This window comes from Thunnus albacares, chromosome 4 (genome assembly GCF_914725855.1).
Source record: "Thunnus albacares chromosome 4, fThuAlb1.1, whole genome shotgun sequence".
NCBI classification, from domain to species: Eukaryota; Metazoa; Chordata; class Actinopteri; order Scombriformes; family Scombridae; genus Thunnus; species Thunnus albacares.
In genome coordinates this window covers 3,482,677-3,504,580 of record NC_058109.1, presented here as the reverse complement: position 1 = coordinate 3,504,580, position 21,904 = coordinate 3,482,677, and the positions used below count along the sequence as shown (strand labels likewise).

The following is a 21,904-nucleotide window of genomic DNA, read 5'->3' as shown; positions in this document are numbered from 1 at the left end:
ATTTCTTCACTTTCAAGGATACGACTGGTGATTTTCTATATTTTTCTGATTGTCAACAAACCTCATGTTTGGATCCGAACCAACAATGAACTGATCTACTAACAAGTATTGTGTGTGTGTATCAAAGTCTGATATATCTTCTTCCTCTGAGCCGTAGACCTCCATTTTTGTGCCACACCGCTGCACCGGGTGACACGTTCCTTCATTAATGAAGAGTTACTATATCGTCTTTCTCAAAGATCTTCAGTACAAAGTCAAGAAGTTGTGATATTTAACACAACAAGTTAGCAAAGCGGTAACCAGAACCACATTCCCGCACATGCTCAGTGACGTCTGCCGTACACAGAACTGCTCTCTGGAGACTGAAAACATCATCGCTCTTACTAGTCTTTGGAGCCATTTCTAAACAAACAAATATGACCAAACTCTTCATGATGTAATTTAAAGTGTAGTAAATCATCAGAAATATCCTTATCCTTTATACTGATCAGTCTATGTCATTTTAAAAATCTTCCAACACCTCATATTCTATCTTAATGAGGCCAGAGTCAGCTGTTTGTGAGCAGTTTTAACAACTAATTGAAGTTCAGGAGTAATAAAATTTAGGCAGCATAAAAAGAACAATAGGGAATTAACTTGCTCTGTATCACTGAAAAACCCAGACATGCATGTGAAGGTAATGTGATACAGATTATGATCATAAAAGTAGACATTTGGATCAACTACAACTTTAACTCATCTGATCTGGCCTCATTACAACTCAAATAAACATCAAGAATCTGCCAAAACTATCATGTAGTTTTATAGTTGTTGTTTTCTATGGATAAGAATTAAAACCAGAATAATATTGTGAAATGCATTTCAGCTCATGTCAACATGAAATTTATCCACACGCACAAATACTCACACGAGTACCGTAAACGCACCTGCATGAGTTTAACTGTGTGATCGCATTCATATTTATGATTTTTATATGTCAGGTTGACATGCAGCAAAGGTGTGTATGTGTCTCCTGTGTGTCTGAATATACTTACAGCCAAATCCTGTGTATGCATGTGTCAACCTGTGTGTGTGTGTGTGTGTGTGTGTGTGTGTGTGTGTGTGTGCGTGTGTGTGTGTGTGTGTGTGTGTGTGTGTGTGTGTGTGTGTGTGTGTGTGTGCGTGTGTGTGTGTGTGTGTGTGTGTGTGTGTGTGTGTTTTAAGTGCAGCCAGGAGATAATACAGAGCAGACTGGAAAGACGAGAGAACATATAACATATTCACACATACTGTACATGCAGACAAGTTACACTTTCAGACACATGCACCGCCATCTCTTGCCCGTCTCTTTTGTTTTTGTCTGTTTACTTTTGGGCAAAGATGTGTCCTCACACGCACACACACACACACTCCTGGTCAGGTTAAAGGCTAACAGAGTGTGTCTCCCTGCAGGATGAGGGCTGGTCTCCCTGGATTCCTGCTCAGGTCAGACACTGGGTCAGTTGTGACGCACGTATTCTCGTGTGTGTGGGTGTGTGTGTGTGTGTGTGTGTGTGTAAATCTATGCAAGCCTGTGTGCGTGAGAAATAGGCGTGGAAAAGGGACACAGACAGTAAGTGAGCTGGCATACATACAGACAGAGGAGGTGATGAGTTTTTATATACGTAAGTGTGTGTGTGTGTGTGTGTGTGTGTGTGTGTGTGTGTGTGTGTGTGTGTGCGTGAGTGTGTTCGTTGCCCCTGAAGCTCCTGTCTGAGTATCTGCCTTATAAAACATTAATAGTCTCGCTACTGTTTTTCCTGCAGCTACAAACACAAAGAGAACCACGTCCTGCTTCATTAACTGGAGTTCACTGCTCCACTTTTACTGCCATGAAAACCACTGTTAGCAACACACACACACACACACACACACACACACACATTACACTCACACCGTGCAATCTATGACACGTCAGTGCAATCACATCATGGCTATTTGAGGAAAATGGAAAACAAAAGGTCACCTGCTCTCAGGGGAAAACAATTTCTGATAAAAAAGATACGTAAGTGTGTTTGAAACCTTTCTGTGTGGTTTTATTGGACGAACGCGTGTTGAACACACGCTGTGCAACATTTTTCACACTTATTTGAATTTCAAGATAAATATTGTGAAGTCTAATACTGGATTGGCAAATGATTGAGCTGGAATTTTCCATTTGATCATTTGGCTTTTGACTTGCAGGGAGCATTTTTACGCAGGTTTTGGTTGATGTTATGTCTTCTTTAAACATCAGCGTTGTGTTTAGTTTATCCAGCTCATCTTACTGATTTCTGGCCACTGAAATGTTCAAATATGTAGCGTCTGATGTCATTTGGAGCTTTTCAACATGAACTTCAGCATTTTGGAAAAAAAAAAAACCTTTTGTAACAAAATCCACAACTCCAATTGTTAAAAGAAAGAGCTGATTGTGCGACAAATTCTTAATTATTATTACATCTTCAGGGCTTTCACGCACATTTCATGGTCTTCATCAGCAAATGGAACTGAAGTGTGAAACGTTGTGAAACAGTCAGTTCCATTCACTAATGGACCTTGAGCTGAGATTGTGCTGATTGTTTTCAGTTCAGAGAAAAACGACAACATCAGTCGTTTCAGCAAATGCCTGGAAACAACATTTATTTACGTTCAAGTGGAAAAAGCCTCCACAGCCGTACTAATTATGACTCTTCTCTGTCGGGAGCGCAGCAGTAATGAATGTGACATTATTTACAGAGCATGACTTTTAACACAGAAACCTGCAGTTTACTTCCTGTTTCCTACAGACAGTCAGCGTCGGTTTCTCTTAAACGTGACCACGAAGGTCCCCTAAACCTTAATGAAGTCTTCAATCTTTCCTTAAATATAACCAAGGATTCTTGTGCCCAAAACTTTAACTGTAGCTGTGTTAGATCTTATAACGGGGTTTATTTTGACAGTGGAGACTCTTATTTTGAAAATTTAATCGTCCTGCATAGAAAACACTTAGTTGTTTAATTTGTGAGGTTTATTACATTAAAATCCTGCATTAAAATGTCTCTGAGGAACGTTCTGACGTAACCTGAAGTTGATTCTATTGTTCTATTTAGAAAATGAGATGCCTCCATCCAGACCTGAGACCTACAGCTTCCAATAATCTGCATAATATTATGTTCAAGTCTCATTTAATTAAAAAAAAACAACAACATTTTAACATCCAGAACCTTCAACAAAGCTTCATTGTTTCTCTCCTCATTGTATCGCTGACATTCACGCAGTGTTTTCAAATGTGTTTGTCTGTTATAATCCTGTCACATCATCAACAATGATCCCAAACTCTCTCTCCCCTCCCTCTCTCTCAGTCTGACACAAAGAGCTGCATTATAAAGTACAACACAGTCACTGCTTCACTAATCCTATTCATCCATCCATCTATCTGTTCATTCATTCATTCAGCCGACTGCTCACTAGACAAACATCTCACTAACCATCACACAATGAAACCAGCCTCCCTGAACTAATTGCTGCAGGATAGGAAACAGTTGTTGGCTTTACTGGTTGCCAAGGGGAGGTGGTGGTGGTCGGGGGGGGGGGGGTGGAAGTGTCTTAAAGTGACTTCACTGGTGCTCTGTTCTTATGATGAAGAGCCCCTTGCGCTCTTATTTTAGATGAAGCACGAGTGTTGTTATTTGTTTTGGATGAGAAATGAGAAAATTAAGTTTTATGAAGCAAAACAGAGCTCCCATATGAGTTAGATTTGGCAGAAACGACTAAGTTTTTCTTTGTTGCACTTTCACACAAAAAGTGCTTTTCTCTTGCCAACGAGAACACATTAGAATGACTCTAATAGGCCAATTATATACAGTAGCTTCCTCCTGTACGCTATTCTATAACCATAACATGCTGACTTTAACCTTTTTCACATCCTTATAGTGTTTTATACTCAGTTAATCCCCAATTTTTAGGACAACACAGCAGAAAAAAGACCCCAAAACACACAGACGAGGCAGCTCAAGAGTTTTTTTGAGGCCAAACGTTGTCAGTCATCTAACCTTAGTTCAACTGATCATGTGTCTTACTTGCTGTAGACCAGACTGAAGGCAAAAAAAGCCCCTGAAACAAGGGAGAGGTGAAGATGGCTGCAGTCCAGAGCTGGCAGAGCATCAACAGGAAAGAAACTAAAGTCTCAGCTAATGACATGTCCTCAGCAGACGGTATTGTTCGTTAGATCAAAGGCTTAAAACGGCCTCATGTTTCCATTTTTCCATTTCGAGACTGTTCTAAACCTTTTATGAGCGCTCGTCAACGCCGCATCATCTCCCGTGTTGTTAATCTGTTAATTTCACATTTGATTCCTTCCCGCTGCTCCCATGAAGTGTTTCACTGTAAACATCTGCTGTCGACATTAATATGCACTTCACAGCACAATGGTTTCTCTGGAAAAGAAAAAAACTTACTTTTACTGTGTGTTGGATGACATTTCCCTGATTACAGCATCCACCGGGTCGCTTTGAACGCCGTGTCAAGGAGACATTACTTCATTGATCTTTATGATAGTGTTATAAAGTTCCCTCGAGCTCTAACCCCCCCCCCCCCCCCCCCCCCCTCCGGGGAAATGACTTTACCGCTGAGAAACTTTAACTGGATACAGACTTTCCTAAACTCAGACATCAGTACATCAATCTAACCTTTCAATTTCGTCAGGGACTTAATCCACTTCTTGAGTGATTTTGTTGTCGGGATGAAAAACCGAACTAATGAGGAACCGAACCGACGACGAGGAAGGAAAGGAAGTAAAAAACATGAAAGACGCACGTTCATCGTGAAAACAGACACATGGTAGACAGATCTCTCCATCATTCATAGGGTTGCAGTTTGGGAGTTTGTACTGGTTTAGTTCAGCAACCAATCAAATCAAAACAGCATGAAAAGCTTCACAATTCAATGACCGAAATTCATTAAAAAAATCCTTCTGTGTTTACCCAAAAGCTCAGAGGAAAGCTATGACTAATGACATTCATGATTAATGCTGATGTTTAAATGGGGCACAGAACATACAAATTGCGCATGAAGTCTTGTAAATGGATGAAGTTATACCCGATATAAAATACATTAACTGTAGACAGAAACAATGAAAGTCAATCTGTCATGTTTAGTGGTGGATATCTGGACTTTCAACCTCCACAAAGAATCCACTTTTATGCCCAAACAAGCACCAGGAACACAAACTGAACACTCGGTTTCTATTGACTGCACCTTTTTTCTAACAAGGACTGTTTTTGTCTGCGGTCGTTAAATAACTACTTCATCAGAAACTCCAAATTATTCCGCTATTTTAACATGAAAGCCGCGGACGTCATACGGAGCAAAGTGAGTTTACTGTTGCTCTGATTTTTTGACCTCATGGGAAAAAAAAGTCTCGATGTGTGTGGAACGGCCCGAACAAGTAACTACCTTATAAATTAAGAATCAAAACCTGAATCGTACCCGATCGACAGTAACGTCACCTGTTCGTGAGGAAGTGAACGTTCCTGGGATTTCATCCTTCATCTCCTGTTACGGTCACGTAAATTGTAGATTTAACAAAGAAGCTTTCCAGGATTGTCTCAATGGCCGGCAGACAAAACCCCCAAAAGTCCCTGACTCAAGTTTTTAGGAGTTTTTAAGAGTATCCTGGCAGATCGCCCCGATCCTTTATTCATCCACTTCAACCTCTGGCAACTAAAACTGTATTTAAGACTCCCTTCATCCAAACTACCATCAGTCTTCTTAACTCTTCAAAGTGACTGATGAGAATTAAACCACATGAACTGTTTTTAATGTGCAACATGACCTCCGTGTCTCTATGTTTGTTAAACTGACGGCTCATCATGTGTACTGTGTCTCCATGTTTTGTTGAGCCAAAGACAATTTTCTCCAACCTGACGGACGATAAGGGTCTATTGTATTCTTTTCTATTTGGTCATTAGCATAATAAAACCCCCTAAAATGATGTGTTCTTTGGGTATATTTCATTAAAATGTTCCCAAAGAGTAAAAAAAAAGAAAAATTTCACACCACAGAGCTTCAAGTCAGAAATCAGCAGACAAAAACATTAAGGAATTTAGGAGTGTCAGTAATAAGAGGAACCAAAGAAATGAGAAAACATGAATCCAGCTGCCAACGACGTGTTTGTGAATCCCCTGAAGGTTAGAATGAAGATGAAGGATTAAATCAACAGCTCTTTCTTCATCATCATCATCAGATACAATGTTTGGGCTGTACTGATTAATCTGCAGATTATTGTCTCAGTTAATACATTAATCATTTATAACTATAAGACTAACATTTCAGAAAACAATTAAAAACGTCGGTTATAATCTCCTGAAGCTCGGGTTGATCAACTGTCAAAAAAGAAATCTATTTACTCAACATATAAGACAAAGAAAAAATTCTCATAATTGAGAAGCTGCAGCTGGAAACGTTTAGTGTTTTTGCTTGACTGCATCTCACCAACAGTCAATCTGAAAATCTTCCCTCAGTTGTGAACAAGACTGAACATCCAACAGCTGCTCAGCTTCAAATGTCAAAAACTTAAATCAACCCTGACAGCAGAAGTAAGAAGTGACTCCAGAGTTTTGTGCTGCATGTGTACATTAGTTGTGCTCCTGTTGTCAGGTTATTTGTATGTTTCCTACCTGAATGCGAGAGCTGCAGCCGCGGCCCCGTCTGGCTCCAGGCTTTGACCTCTGGAGCGGCGCTGGACTCTGCGAGCTGCAGCGACAGCAGCAGGAAGACACACGACATCAGCATCTGAGGAGACTTCACCCCTCCGGTCTGCAGGGCCGCAGCAAAGATGGCTGCCATCTCTGACTGATCTGCACCGATGCGGAGAGATAGATGGAAGAAGGAGCGTCACGCTGTCACATCACAGTCTGGGCTGCAGCTCACTGGAGGAAGAGCGAAAGGAGATTGATTACTATTTATGTTAATTGATTTTTATAACACATACAGCTGCTCAGTTGACAGACGTCCACAGAGTCTAGTAAATGAAAAGAGTAGCAGAGATGTTCAGACCAAATGAGTTTACGGCCTCTCAATCTGACCTGAAGTTCTTTTTGGCTTTACAGACTAATCTAATATCCAGATGTCCCATTAATAAAACATTTGTAAATGCACCTGCACGCGCATACATCAACATCAGAAAACCAGAGAGAGAGACGGATCGAGGGAGTAAACGATTCAGACAGAAACAGGAATAATGTGACAGATTCTGCAGGTTTTGAAAAAGATTTAATTTCCATATTTTAAGACAACCTGAGCACTTTCTGTTTTCAAAGCGACATAAACCGTTATGAGACACAGCGTGAGGTCATACTCTGCATCATACAGCATGTATTCAATTAAAAAAGACAAATCTATGTATTTACCTAATTAAATTTGTTCATGTGGGTAATAAAACATATTAAAACTCCTCTTTTCCAAAACAAGATGATGAATCTGATACTCGCAGATGATTAAATTTAAATTCCAATAAGAGACCAATAAGTTTTTGAGCTATCCAAACATCAGGTCTGAATCAAATCACTGCATATTTGCAAAACACACAAAGCAAAGTACTTACTTTTCTTTTCTTTTTTTTTTTTGATTTAGTTCCACATTAACTTCCCTTAAAAAGCTACTGAGCACCTGAATAAATCTCTAGTAGACATGAACTAAGAGCTGAAAGAACTGGGTGGTTTCTGTGAATGTGGGAATGTATTTCACAAAGGAAACAGCTCAATTTATCATTTTGTACCCTGAATTTTTTGCGGTGGCAGGCCAGTTATAAGAGTTTAGCTTGAGAAAAGCAAGCAGAAAGAACCTGCTGAGAGAGGAAAGACAGTTAGCTTGTTAGCTAGCTTGAAAGCTAAACCCATTACAGTCTTCAGCTGAAAGAAGATGCAGGAAAGAAAAAAACTGTGTGTTGAAAAGTTTCTGAAACACAAACATTATTCCCTCCACTTAAACTAAATCTTAACCATGAAATTATTTCAGGTGGGACGGCAAAACACATGGTAACTTGCCAAAATTGCACGCATAACTCCAGGAGAAACCGGCCATGTTATGATATCATAATTCATCATAATCTATCATGTCAGGACAGTTGGCCCGTCAGCAGGTTTTAAAGAGTTCAGCAGGTTGAGGAGACGCCTGCTGAGAGAGGAAAGACAGTCCGAGAGGTTTAACTTGGCTGCTGCTCCATTTTTTTTTTAAGTCTAACCACTCTGAGACTGCGGTTACTTCAACGTGGAAGAAATCTCAATTCATGACACTGCTAGAGGAGGTTTCCTCTTATACATATGTAGTGTTTTAAACTGACAGGAAGTAAGCAAACTCTGCGATGCACCAACAAACTTTTGCAACCCAACAATGTCTCTTTATTCTTTATTTGGATGCCCAGCAACAACAAAACAAACAGCAATTTAAAATCACAATGATCAATAAAACAAGAAGAAGCAAAACAAGTCAAATATAGAGAACAGAAAATAAATAAAATGACTCTGAAAAGGTCAAAAAAAACAAGCAAAACGATCAAAATAGAAACAGAGAGGAAATAAAAAAATGTTACAAAACTGCAGTGACTAAAGGTAACATCTGTGTGAGATTTATCTGTTTTTGTTTTTGTGACTTTAAATGTGTCATACAGTCCGTCTGCAGGGAGACGATTCCAGGCACACGGTGCCGTGACCCGAACCGAAACCACAAAAGACGAATAACAGGAATGACTGTAATTTAATTTTGTCTTCACAGTTAGTCATGATAATCATTTATACATCTCACACACATTGAAGTGAAAAACAAACTCTGCTATCAGTCTGTAGTGATCGAATGATGGTGCGATACTGTGACAGAACAACATCAACATCATAACAGAAGATGAAACATGTCGATGAAGAGCAAAACCTCCGATCTGAGAAAACTAAAAAAAACTTGTTTTCTTGCAGAATCCTATTTGTTAACACCCAACACATAATACACTGTTTTTGGACTATATTATTATATTATGTGTTATAGATATTAATGCCTCGCAAAGTGCAGATAGGAGCTTTTGCACTTGGTGCAAGTTGGAAGAGGTTCTACAAAATGATGCTCTAAATTAAGTTAATAATTAAAATTAAATTTATAATGAAATTAAGTTTGTTTTCATATAAACAGATGTAGTAAATGTAATAGTTACTACATTCTAGTATACTAGGGTCAGAGTGTATTTGCTTCCTCGTCTGCTGGAGATGAATGTTCAGTGATTCGTGCTGTAGCCTCTCTACACATCCAGAGACTCTACGTTGTGTTTTTGTTTTGTTGTGTGACTTTTCTGTCACAGCGAGCGGCGGGATTATCTTTCAGACAGACTGAATATGAGCAGCCTTCCTCATTCTCATCATCCAAAGTGACATCCACCAATCAGGAAACTCTGCAGATAGGAGGTTTTTGGCCGTCGATATGCAGAGCGTTGAAACCCTTAATGCTATAATGGATGACTCTTAACTTAATTACAGCCTTTATTATCTTCTACCTCTGTTAGCTTTAGGATTAAACTTTTTTCAAATTAAAAGCCTCCTCTGTAATTTCTGGTGATGACAGATTATCCTCAGCGATGCTCCGTATTCTTTTCTAAAACTGTGGGAACGTCTGTCACAACAATTCATTTCAAACACAACGACTTTTCTCCACTTTTCTCTGTGACTCCTCTGTTTTATGATTATGAGCCAATTAAAATAATTTTAGCTTTGTGTATCACACATATGAGAGGAAAAAAATCATGGATGTATTTAGAAGGTTTTGTCGACCAGAGAGATATAAAGAAACAAAGAGAATAAAGATGTATCATTAATACAAACAGACTATTGAAGAGTTCAACTGAAAGAAGGTGAGTCTAGTCTGTGTGTGTGGTAGTCTGTAATAATAATACAGTCTGTATTCACATCTAAACAACAATAAACATGTCAACAAACCTCCAGACAGATATAAAGGAGATTCTTGTATTTTTTTTTATGGTAAAACAACAAATATATGTTGAATAATGAAACATCTGCAGGTAAAGTAAAGCAGTGTCGACAGCTGTACTGTAGTTTAATGTAACTCTGACAACGTCATGTGTTTCTCATCACTACTGTTCATTTGTGGTTCACACTTGACACGAGGAAACGACCTCCTCAGGCCTGTCAACACGGAGACAGACGAGGAACAAACTGTCTCTTCCTCTCATCTGACATACAGAGAGTGTGTGTGTGTGTGTGCGTGTGTGTGTGTGTGTGTGTGTGTGTGTGTGTGTGTGTGTGTGTGTGTGAAAAGAGCTAAAAATAACTGTGTGTGGAAGAAATAAAGTTGTTGTAAAGGAAAAAAAGACTAAGAGTGATTTGAAAAAGTGTTTGCGTAGATCAGTGATCATGCAGACGTGTGTGTGCATGCTTGTGTGTGTGTGTGTGTGTGTGTGTTTGTGCTTCGTCTGAATCTTGACTGTTGACAAGAGTCTTTAAATAAATCTCTGGAGGAAACTCATCGTCTGTTTCCTCTGTCTGTCTGCCGGTTTGATTTAAACTCACACAAATAGCTGAACGCAGATTTGACGCAAACTACAAACATGTTTTTCACCTTCGTTCACCTTTCTGCAGCTTCTGTTTGTCTGAACGTCTCTAAAGTTGAACTTTCTCCCAACATCAACGATCATCTCTCGATAAAACTGATCCTCGAGGCCGAGAGAAACCTGTCCGCCATGTTTCAAACAGCTTCCAACCTTTCCAGATATCTGGATAAAGTTTTACACATATGCACTCAGATGGGAAGAGGTGAATGATATCGTTCCCATGGTTATCAGTTCAACCGATCTTTATTTTCTCTTCCTGCTGCACCACAGGGGTTGCAGCTAAACAATGTGTAAACAAAACAAGCTGTGCCAGCATCCAGCTTTTCAGCCATGTCTGGACTTCCATCATTATGCACATTTAATCGTAGCGAGGAACGGCACGATCGTGTTACTTTTATTGTTTCTGTGTCGTCTGTAATGTAGACGTATAGAGAGAGGGATGCAGAGGAAGATGACAGGATGGGAAAAAAATATGAAATTAAAGATGGAAAGAAGGAAAGAGAAGAAGGAAAGTACAGATACTGTATCACACTGACCCTCTAACCTACATCCGCTAACAAATCGCTCTTGAAATAGGTTGTTTTTTGCTCTGAAATGTCAACTCTTTGTGTAGAACTTCCTATGTTAGTGGAGCGAAAACGTTGTTTAAATAAGGAATGAATAAAAAGTCTGAAATGGACTTCCTAAATATGGAAAAAAAATGGTCACCAGGAAAGAAAGATTTCACTGTTTTCATTTTTTTAACTTTGTATTTCATGTTTGTCTGCTGACGTTGATGTTCTCCTTTTTATTTATTTATTATTTTTACTATATTCTGCTTTAAATGCTTATAAATGATCTCAATAACTTTGTAATTTTAAAGCAAACATTCTTTTACATTCTCAGCCTCTTGGTAAAATGTTTATTAATGTGCCCTGTCCCTGTTAAATAAACCAGTAAATACTGCAAATATTCCAACTTTTCCCAGTAAAAGATGAACAGCTTTAATGATATTTATGTAATAATGAGGTGAATTAAGTTAGATTCGGGGGGAAAAAGGTGTTGAAATCTCCCCAAGAGAGTAAATAATGCAACTTATTTATATTTGCAGTAAACAACACCTCTTTCAGGTCGTCTTTATAGTATAAGCAGTATTGATTAGTAGTATTGAGACTTTACACTGTGATGATGTCACTGATTTTTAAATCGCTTTTCTCGGCTCGAGGAAAGTTTTACAAACATAAAACCTCCATGGATCAAAAGTTCATAACAGAAAGAGTCATAATAGACGTTGTTTGCAGTTCGAGGCGTCCTGTCAACAGTTTTACAGGCGTCTCTTTTACAGTGGTGGTCTATGGGGGGGAATCTTTTTTAGGCCGCGGGGAGATTTTTCGCTGCAATACCGCGAGTGATCACTGGGAAAAACTGTCTGCAAGGCAGAGCGGCGGCGCCCTATCCAGCTCTTATTATACATCCATGGTGAAAACAAGCCACTCTGAACTGCATTCATGTGTTGATTGACAGCTGGGAGCGCCGACCTCTGACTTTTGACCTCCTCTGATTGGTTAGAAGGACGAGCCTCGCTAAAGAACCTGCTGTCAGCCTGAGAACGAGCCTCTCCACATTCAGATATGCTTCAGAGAATATTTCAACTAAAAATATAAAGAAAAACTTACTAACTAGACTAGATTACTGAAACTTCCTCCTTCCCAGTATAACACAATAATCCCTGTTCTGCCTCCAACTGGGCCAGAACGCAGCAGCTCGGCTTCTTACTGGTTTTAACAGACGACATCACATCATCCCCATTCTGGCTTCTTTCCATTGGCTTCCTGTTGGTTTTAGAATTGGTTTTAAGACTTCACTTCAAAGCATGTCTGGGTCTGAAGCTCCAAGCTACGAGCCAGCCAGCAGCCGTAGATCCTCAGGTGGGGTCCTTCTGGCTGCTCTAAAGTCTAAAGTCTAAAGGTGCTTTTTCCATCAGGACTCCTCGACCTGCCTGAGGAGATGAGGCTGCAGAATCAGTCACTTCCTCTAAATTACTTCTTAAAACCCATTTCTACAGACTTCCCTTTATGTAACGTTGTCTTAAATCATCTTTCTTTTAAACTTTTTATCATCTCTTTATTGTCTTTCTTTGCCTTTAGTTGCCATCTTTGTAAGGTCAGATCTGTTTTCTGTTTCATGTCTTTGCTTTGCCTTGTGCTGCTTTTGCTTTGTCTGTCAAAGCACTTTGTAAACTCTGTTTTTAAAAGGTGCTATATAAATAAAGTTATTATTATTATTATATAACTGTAGCTTTAGATAAAAAGCAGCCCAGCTGAGTGAAAAACCACCCAGTCTGACAACACTGGGAGCTACAAACGTATCAGAACCATCTTTCAAACCTTTCAAAGTATTATATACTGAAAATATGTCTTTTTCAACCACATGATGAATACAGTTAAACATTTCACTTGAAGTTTGTGCTTTGAAGATGTGTCATAAATCTCTGAGAATGTTTGGCAGCGTTAATGATCTGTGGATCCACTCAGAAATGTTTAGTTTGATAAGAACGATATGTTTTCCACGATTTGGAAACAGCATTTGTCTGAACTCCAGTGGAATCGGGGCTCGCAGCTTAAAAAGTCGCCTCCTCTGGCATCATTTATAGAAGAACGTGCAGGTTTGAAGTGTTACAGCAGCAGCAGCAGCAGATGCGTGATGGGAGGCGCTGGCTGCTTCTATTACAACATCACTGTCTACACTTTTGACCTGCCTTGTAAAATCAGAGTCTCTGAAATACTTCAAATGCTTTCTCTGACCTTTCATCTCCCCCGAGTGCTACGGAGAATAAAAACCTGAGCGTTTCTCGCTCCTGGTCGAGGGATTAAGTAGTTTTATTATGTTTACAGGAGGACGAGGTGAAAATGTGGCCGGCCACTTGAGGGGGAAGGTGAAAAATCTTATTTTAACTGCCTCGGCTGATTTATCAGTAGAGAGGCTGAGGTGGAGCCCGACTCCATTACCGCCGGCAGTTCTTCTTCTACCTTTTTCTGGTTTAATCTCTCTTATTTATAACTGTGCGTTTTAGTATTTCCTTCCTCTATCCCCCCCCCCCCCTACTCACTAATCCTCTTTATTTAATCTTTTCATCTCTGTCCGCTCCAGCCACTCCCCCTCTCTCCTCCCGTTTCTTCCTCTTCTCTGATTCGGACCTGATTCCTCCTCTTCAGCCTCGTCTCTTTCCGTCCTTTATCGCTCTTCCTCCGTCTCTGAGATATATTTCAGTGTCTGCTGGTCAGAGGAGGTGACAGCTTTACGGCATCTCTCTGCCAACTCTATAATCCCCGCCATGATTTAATACCTCCTCTCCTTCCACACTGATCCTACCTGTCATCTTATTACTTTACATTACATTACATTAAGTCCAGGTAATATCTCCCTCTGGTTTATTAAATCTTAATCTACTGCAAGGTCTCCCCCTTCTTTCTTTCATGTATTGCCATATTTTCTCTGTCGAAATCCCAAATCTAATAATCTTTGTCCTTTTCCCTCCTTTGTTAAACTATTAATCCTGACCACACTCCTCTTCCTCTCCTGTCTCCGTATGACCATGTCTTTCCATTTCCATGCATCCTCCCAGTACATCCACTTCCACTGAACCCCAGAGCCCTGAAAATCCCAAAAAACTGAAGCTCATTCAATTAGTCACCTGCAAATGTGCAGAACAGGCTCATTTTTTTCTACTTTATCCCTGTTTGATCTTTGATTCCTTGATGCATAAAAGAGAAAAGTCTTTTTCAAGTTTGGAAGTTTTGAAAATTACAATAAATTGAAGTGAGAACAGTAGCGGATGATATGATCCAGATGTTGAAGGTGAAGTGCCCACCGTCTGATCTCTCTGTATGTTTGTGATGCTCATGATGTTGAAAGCGCTGCGGCTAAACAGCTCTCAACAGTTTCCACATGGGCTCTTAAAGCTCGTCCGTTCGACCAATCGGATCGCTTCTGGTTGTTGTGTATGCGATACTTCACTAATGTTATGACAAACTCCGTCTATGTGACCTCAAATGCACGGTCAGTAAACCAAGAATGTTGTTATGTTCTGCTCGCTCGCAGAGATAAATGGATGTTGGAGGTGTTTTTTTTTTTTCACAGTCAGGTACCAGGCTGGATCTGGGACCTCAGAGCTGAACCTCTGCCCGAGCCGTGCACCTGTTCTCTGGGCACTGACGCAACTCCCTCCCCCGAACCTTCAGACTAACAAACAGTCTGCAAGCCGCCTGTATGTTAGTAGAACGTTAGAAACAAACAGATGGAGGCTTTCCACTTTAACAAACGTTTGAAATAACTTAACAATTAAAACTCAAAAAAAACTTTAATAATAGAATATTTAAATTTTCCTTGGAGGTGAAAATATGTTTTCCCAGGAGGAGGAACACACACACATTCTTGGTTTGTGCTGGTATTCAGCTGAATGGAAATGATAAACGACAGTAAATCAGGCGGGAAACTTCTTTGCTTCACGCAACTGTTTTCATTTATTTTGTGGAGACGTGACTGATGTTTTTCTGTCAAGGTGAAAACATTCACAAGGCAAACAGATGTTGAACAAAAGAGAAAAATGTAGAAAAACGATGTAAATATTCAAAGCATCAGATCATTCTACAACATTTTCTTCTCTCTTTAAAGTTTTGTTGGGCTGTAACTTCTTTATTTCATTTCTTTTATGTTTCTTTTAACATTGATGCTCTTTATATAAAAATTATCTCACTTACTGACTGATTATCATTTGCTGATCTATCTGCTTAATTTCCTCTTTTGAAAGAACAATTCATTTCCACAGTTTCAGTCTTTCATTTGACTAATTTCACCAGAGAGATGATGCAACAAACACTATTCAAAGCAAACCTGAAGCAGGAAATGACTACATGTCCACACAGGGACCAGTAAAGTGAATAATGTGTTTTAGGTAAAAAGCATTTCCCAAACAGACCAACACGTTTGGCTCTTGTGCAAAAACTGTTGAAAACTAAAGTAGTTAAGGAAGGTCCATAAATCCCCTGGTATCAGTATTCTGCTCAACACTTGTGCAGTGCGACATGCTGAAGTCGTAATAAATATGAATATGAGCCATTTTTAGGGGTTTTTTGTTTTATAATTGCAGCATACTTGATTCAGAGTCAAACACATGAAAATCTCATTTGGATGGAATTTACAGCAGCAGTGATAAAAATATATTCTGCAGTGGTTTATTCGGTGCAAACTGGGACCTGATGTGGATTCAGGCCTGCTGCTGCTGGGTATTAAAGTTCCTTTTTTAAAGCTTTGGGTTTGGATTGGAGTATTTTTTTAAATCATTATTTCTCTGACTGACTCTTGCAATACACGATGCCCTTTAGGAAGCATAGCCGATGTGTTAGCATTAGCATGGCGAGCTAGCGGCCAGTAACAGATGAAAAGAAGCAAAAACTTGCAAAAGAGCAGCTTCTTAAGATCCACAATGTTTTAGGGAAAACATCTGCATTGCTGAAACTTTCTGACCTTGTTGTGACAACAGATAAAAACCTCCAACTTTCCTCCACAAGCATCACAGCTGCCTGTATCAAGTTCTGTTCTGGATTATGACTGTTTAACAGCTGCCTTCATCTGGCCGATATTCAGAACTACAAATAACGCCTCGCGATCGTATGTCCCCAGTCAAGCTGCAGTTAACATCCATGTCTGTCCAGACTGATGATGTTTGAAGTAAAGACTTTGAGGGAATTTAATAAAAGGTATTAAGAGTGTTTTCCTTGTATGTGTTCACATGCTTGTCCAATAAATCTGATTCTGAACACAAAGGTTGTAGCCACGACAGTAGACGAGGCTTCGGATATGGACGTCGCTGCAAATAAGCTTCTAAAATGTCGACGCTTCATTCACATCTTCAACCCGCCAGCACAGAAGATCTAAACAATCACCACAGTTTCCATTAACCAACATCAGTGTCACCGGTTTAGTATCCAACCAAATGTGAAATATGGTCACAATCTCTCCTAATAACGGCCAGAAAAGCGTTTCTGCAGAACATTGTGATGTCACAGCGACATATAAGAGAGAACTGGATACAGGAAGCAAATTTGACATAGCTGCCAAACCGTGTAACTACAACGTCACGTGATGCACACTGGCCCAAAAAGACTTTTTCCCATTGACTTACATTGTGAAGGAGACGTCTGTAAATCAACGGATAAATTTCTTTGAGCGTCACAACCCCTGCGAAATGACATGTATCTGTCACATCCTGCCTGGACTTTGTTTGGTTTTTGGACTTTTTGTGTTCTTTTGGGTTTCTGGTAGCTTAGATAGAGTATTGTGTTTTTTGGTTTCCTGGTTTCCCTGTGTTTCCTCCTCCTGTGTTCGTGTGCTCCTCCCCTCACCTGCCCTGCATCACCCTCATCAGTCCTGTCCTGCTCCCAGTGTTTCCCCAGCCAATCGGCTCTGTCTGTTCACTCCCTTCTCCTGAGTTCTCCCCACCTGCACCTCATCTTCTCATTAGTTCAGTTGCTATTTAAGTCCTAGTTTTTTTTGTTCAGTCTTTGTTGGATCATTTGTTTTGTCTGCTAGTTCTGTTCTTGACCATTTTAAGATTAAAGGAGATTTTCATCAACTCTGCATTTGGGTCCACTCCTGCTTCCCCGTTCCTGACAGTATCACTATCAGAATTAAAACCGTTTGGTCCGATCACATTTCAAAAGCCTAGAAGATCCGCATGATTGAATTGTTTTATCCTCATTCAAGTTAGCTGAAGGGCTAAACTGGAAGTAGTCGACTCTGCGTCATGCGCCACTGAGCAACCTTCATAGGAATGAACGGGCCATAACTTAGTCATAAGTAGCGCATGAATTCTTGAGTTGGCCAAAAATGTGTTTTGTGAGGTCACATTGACCTTGACCTTTGACCTTTGACCACCCAACTCTAATGATTTCATCCTTGAGTCCAAGTGGACGTTTGTGCCAAATTTTATGTCGCGTTCATGAGACTGGGACAGACGGACAACCTGTAAAAATTAATGTCTCTGGCCACGACTATCAGAGGCATAAAAAAGCAAATTTTATCTACTAACTAACTATTTATAACTCTGAGAAGCTGCAGTGTTGCATGCTGGTAGCTGACTGCAGTGTGTGTCGTGTTAAACCTACACGGTTAATCAGCAAGTAGAAGTTAAAACGCTGTATGTTTCTTGCTGGTGACCCAACGTATCGTATTCTGTGTTGATTTATTTCCAGATTAGTTATTTTTTATGAGTGAGAAAACATTTCCAAAGTAATCATATAACTTTGTCTTTACGGAGAAATAATATTTATAATAATAACAAAATTAAATATTATATATATTTTCAAAGCAAAACTGATCGCAATATAAGTTTTAAACATTAGGGTTAAATTATTACCTTGAACTGTTATATTCATCATGAAGCCTTTTTGCCTGTAAAGTGTTTCTCTCTGTTTTTTGGATTCCAGACATACTTTCAACCCTTCATTTCAGGTTTGTCACATTTTTATGGAATCTGACATACTGCAGCAGACTGAAACCTCTAAACTCTGTTTATTTCAAAGGAGTCTGGTCTAAAAATCAGTACGATCAAATTACTCATAAATTTTACTGCTGCTGTTTCATTCCAGAGCAACAGACTGGAAAATGTCTACCACTCTCAATGATGTTTTATTTTACTTATTTTATCTATGTGTGGCAAGATAGTGTGGTGTTAATAAGAGAATGTGCTTGCTAAGCTGAATGCTACCACGCGACGATTGTTTTATTGTGAGTCTGGATGTGTTGGAAAACACATTACAAACGTTGATTGACCTATTTCATGGCTCTGAGATATGACTTCAGAGTCTTCCTGGAAGACGTCAGACTCTCCACAGGAAAGCAAAACAAAATTCTTGAATCCAGAACAAGAGTGTAAATGATGGAGAAATGTTTAGAGGGTTCCTCTGAGAGGATTTAAACAAAATGAGACTTGCTTTTAAAAAAGAATGATATAAAAAAAATAGACAGTTTTTATGACTTTTTATAGGACAAAGGTCTCATAGGTCGGTGTAAAAGGTCCAGTGGTAATAATGTAACTACTTGGTGGTGTTTCTTTTTGTAATTTTCTGTTTGTCCTTCCAAAATATATAAATCCCAGATACACATGTGCTGCTGATTACTGTGCAAATGACCAGACATGTTATTATAGTCAAACCTAACTTTACTCAACAAAGGCTTTAATCTGTAATATTGTTGTTATAACATTTCTCTTCTTTGTGGTCTTTAACCAACACCATTTGCTACAAATCCAGAACCACATTAAAGGGGACCAGCTCAACAGACTGAGCCCGGTCGAGGAGAAATATGACAACAGACACGGAGGACTGAACGGCTGAAAAGTCGAAAAGATGAGTTCAAATAGCGGATATCACAGAAAAGACAGAAACTGTTGTAATAATGTATACTGCACACACGCAGAGCTACAAATATTTCAAGATTCTTGACAACAAATCCTTCAAATTAAATGACCAGATACGTGGTTTGATAATGTGACTGCGTTTTCTAATCTGGCGCCTCTATCAGCAGTTATCAGCTGGACGACATCATCTGTCTGTTCTTTCCAAAACTGTTACACATCACTGTTAAACATTAATGATGTTTTATGATGTGACAATGCTGTGGTTAAGGTCCGGTTGGGTTAAAGCACAAAAACCACTTTGTTAGGTTTCAGGAAAGATCATGGTTTGGGTTAAAATGTTACTACTTCTTTAAAGTTAGGGCACCTTTGTCGTCATGGGTATAATAATAACCGATAATAAGGTTAGCAGTAAGGCCGTATTCAGACCAAATCAGGCGGTGCGGCATTCAGCTGCAGGGTGGAGCGGAGGTGTGGGTGGGGGGGTGTGGGTGTGTTTATTTGTCCTCCAGAACGTAACCGCTGTGAAACAATCAGAAAATAACGTTTTATTGATCTGAGTCACTGGCATACTCGCTACCCGCGCAACCCATTGTTGCTAACTTCGGAGTTAACCCCCCCCCCCACGCCAGGCCAAACCACTCAACCTTGGGGAAACACTGTATATGTGACATCTGAACTGCACAACTGCTCCAGCTCACAATTACTACAGCTACTAGATGGCATCTGTCACTAAAACGTAACTAAAGGTAATTTTTTTTCAATTGCAGCAGGTTACAGGAGCTAGAACTTCTTGCCTGGAGGTGACATCAGGACTTCGGCTTTCTAACAATGTACTGACCCAAGATCAACCCTTTACTGTACAACAGTCCATTGAGCTACAAAAACAGAGTTTAGCTTCATCACTCCAGAGTTCATTCGTGGATAAAACATGTGATGAGATAAAAGAACACACTGGTTTCATTTTCTGATGAAAGACTTTGCGGAGCCGCACCCGAGACAAGTGCATGTCTTGTTTTTCCAGAAGGATGACCAGAGCACAGAGTCAAGACAAACAAACAGCGTTGTGGGAACTGAGCTGCACTGTAGGAGGAATTCTGGGAAGAGGAAACTATCTTTTTAACCTCTCGCTCGCCCTGATCACTGCTTCTCCCTCTGCTTCTGTTTCTCCTGCTCTATCTGTCCAAGGACTCGAGGAAATATTTGCTCTCTGGAGGTTTCTGGGAAGAGGAAAAAAGCTGATGTCATCCACTTCCAGATGGCAGCATAAGGAAACAGAAGAATAGGAATTGGGGCCCTTGATTCTTACACAACTCCCATATCCTTTGAGTTAGTCACATATTCTTTCTTCGACCACATTGTCAGAGAATAAAGACTTTAAGAACACACCTGCAGCGTGATATTTATCTTAAACATAAGTCTCAGTTTGCTTGACACAACAATGGAAGTCGAGGCGAACAAGCAAACATTTGTTATATTGCTCCAGCAATTAAATCTATCATCCAGTGGTCATAGATCTGTTATGTTGACTTTTTAATGTGTTTATTCAGTATGTGCTGGAGGTCACACAACGTCTGTCCTGATTTAAATGAAGACAGGATAAGAACTATCTATGACAAAGACTTGATCGCAGCCTACTTGTGACGCACCGTGATGTAAAATGATATTTAATCTAGAAAGAACAAGATATGCAGATCAGTGTGTCAGGAACATGTCAGGACAACGCTTTCAGCTCCAGATCTTCTGTACTTTGTTGAAGAAAATCACTCAAGTCCTTGTTCAAAGTTTGCTGTGGTGGAAGGTCTGATACAGTAGACTGACCCAGAGCAGAAGGGATGGAAACACTTTATACCGTAAGATAAAACATTTGATAACCAAAAGGTAGGGAGGTAGGGCATTTGCATACAGGATCAAGGCAGCGTAGTGAGGGGGGGGACTCTCAGGTAGGTGAAATCATGGGGGCAAAAACAGGAGGGGGCGCTGCATTCAGACAGGATCAAAAAGGCCAAATCAGCAGGGGTCAAAGGCAAAAGACACAGTTGGCATCTTGTTGATCAAGGAGTTGCTCCCAGACATCACTTGATTATCAAGTCTCTACCCAAATGTGTATTTTCTTCTTCAACATTCAGTAGAAATCATACTAGCAGCCTGCTGGTCGCAGTGTCAGACTGAAATATCTCAACTAGCTATTGGTTGGATCGCCATAGATTCATATTCCCAACAGGATGAATCCTACCGACTCTGATGATTGCCTGACTTCTCCTCTAGCGCCACCATCAGGTTGGTTTTGAGAGAAAAAGTCTTGACAGGTAGACGTGAAACACGAATTACCAGATACATTAAAAAGTTATTTACTAGAACTTTCCACCAAACTCGAGACAGAGGAGAAGCAAAGCAGCAACCTGCTATATTTGCCACAATTTTCCAGCCTGTTTAACAAATATTTCTTCATCTCTAAGGATCAATGCACGTTTGTGGTTCCAAATCTTCTCTTCAACTAATATTTCAAGTTCAGCAGCAGAAAAGTTTTTTTTTTTTTTAATTTTGTTTGTGCTCTGTTGCTTTGGAGACAAGCTCAACACCAGTCACAACAGCCCGGCAACAGTTTGAGGCTGATATAAAGTCAGATCTCTCTTTCATGCAGATCCCTTTGATCCATTTACTTTCTCTCTTCCTGGTTTATATTTTTATGCCATTACAACATCATAATGTCCAAAAGCTCCGCTTGGCAACAATGTTATTGCTAATGCTGAATGCAAATTCCTTCTTTCTCTTTAATCTTTAAAATTCTTTCTTTCTGAGTCTTGACGGTCTGGTGATTAAGATATAATGTCCCCGTTTGACTTCTGGCTGGAGGCCATTATGTGTCATGTCAGTGTCCTTACTGTCGATGGCTGCACTATTATTTTTTGTTATTGATTTATCTG

The 21,904-nt window shown here is 39.8% G+C and overlaps 2 protein-coding genes across 2 annotated transcripts in view; one reads left to right on the top strand and one right to left on the bottom strand.

The window, feature by feature from the left end:
• The window catches only part of LOC122981168 (hemicentin-1-like), a 738,767-nt gene that overhangs the window by 552,014 nt on the left and 164,849 nt on the right, over nt 1-21,904 (top strand). The window lies entirely within an intron of this gene.
• Nucleotides 1-21,904, bottom strand: part of si:dkey-49n23.1 (semaphorin-3D) — a 109,705-nt gene that overhangs the window by 58,385 nt on the left and 29,416 nt on the right. Inside the window, exon 2 of the mRNA XM_044349776.1 lies at nt 6,654-6,905. Within this exon, the coding sequence (XP_044205711.1) occupies nt 6,654-6,822 (169 nt within the window). The 5' untranslated portion in view covers nt 6,823-6,905. The remainder of the gene's footprint in view (nt 1-6,653; nt 6,906-21,904) is intronic.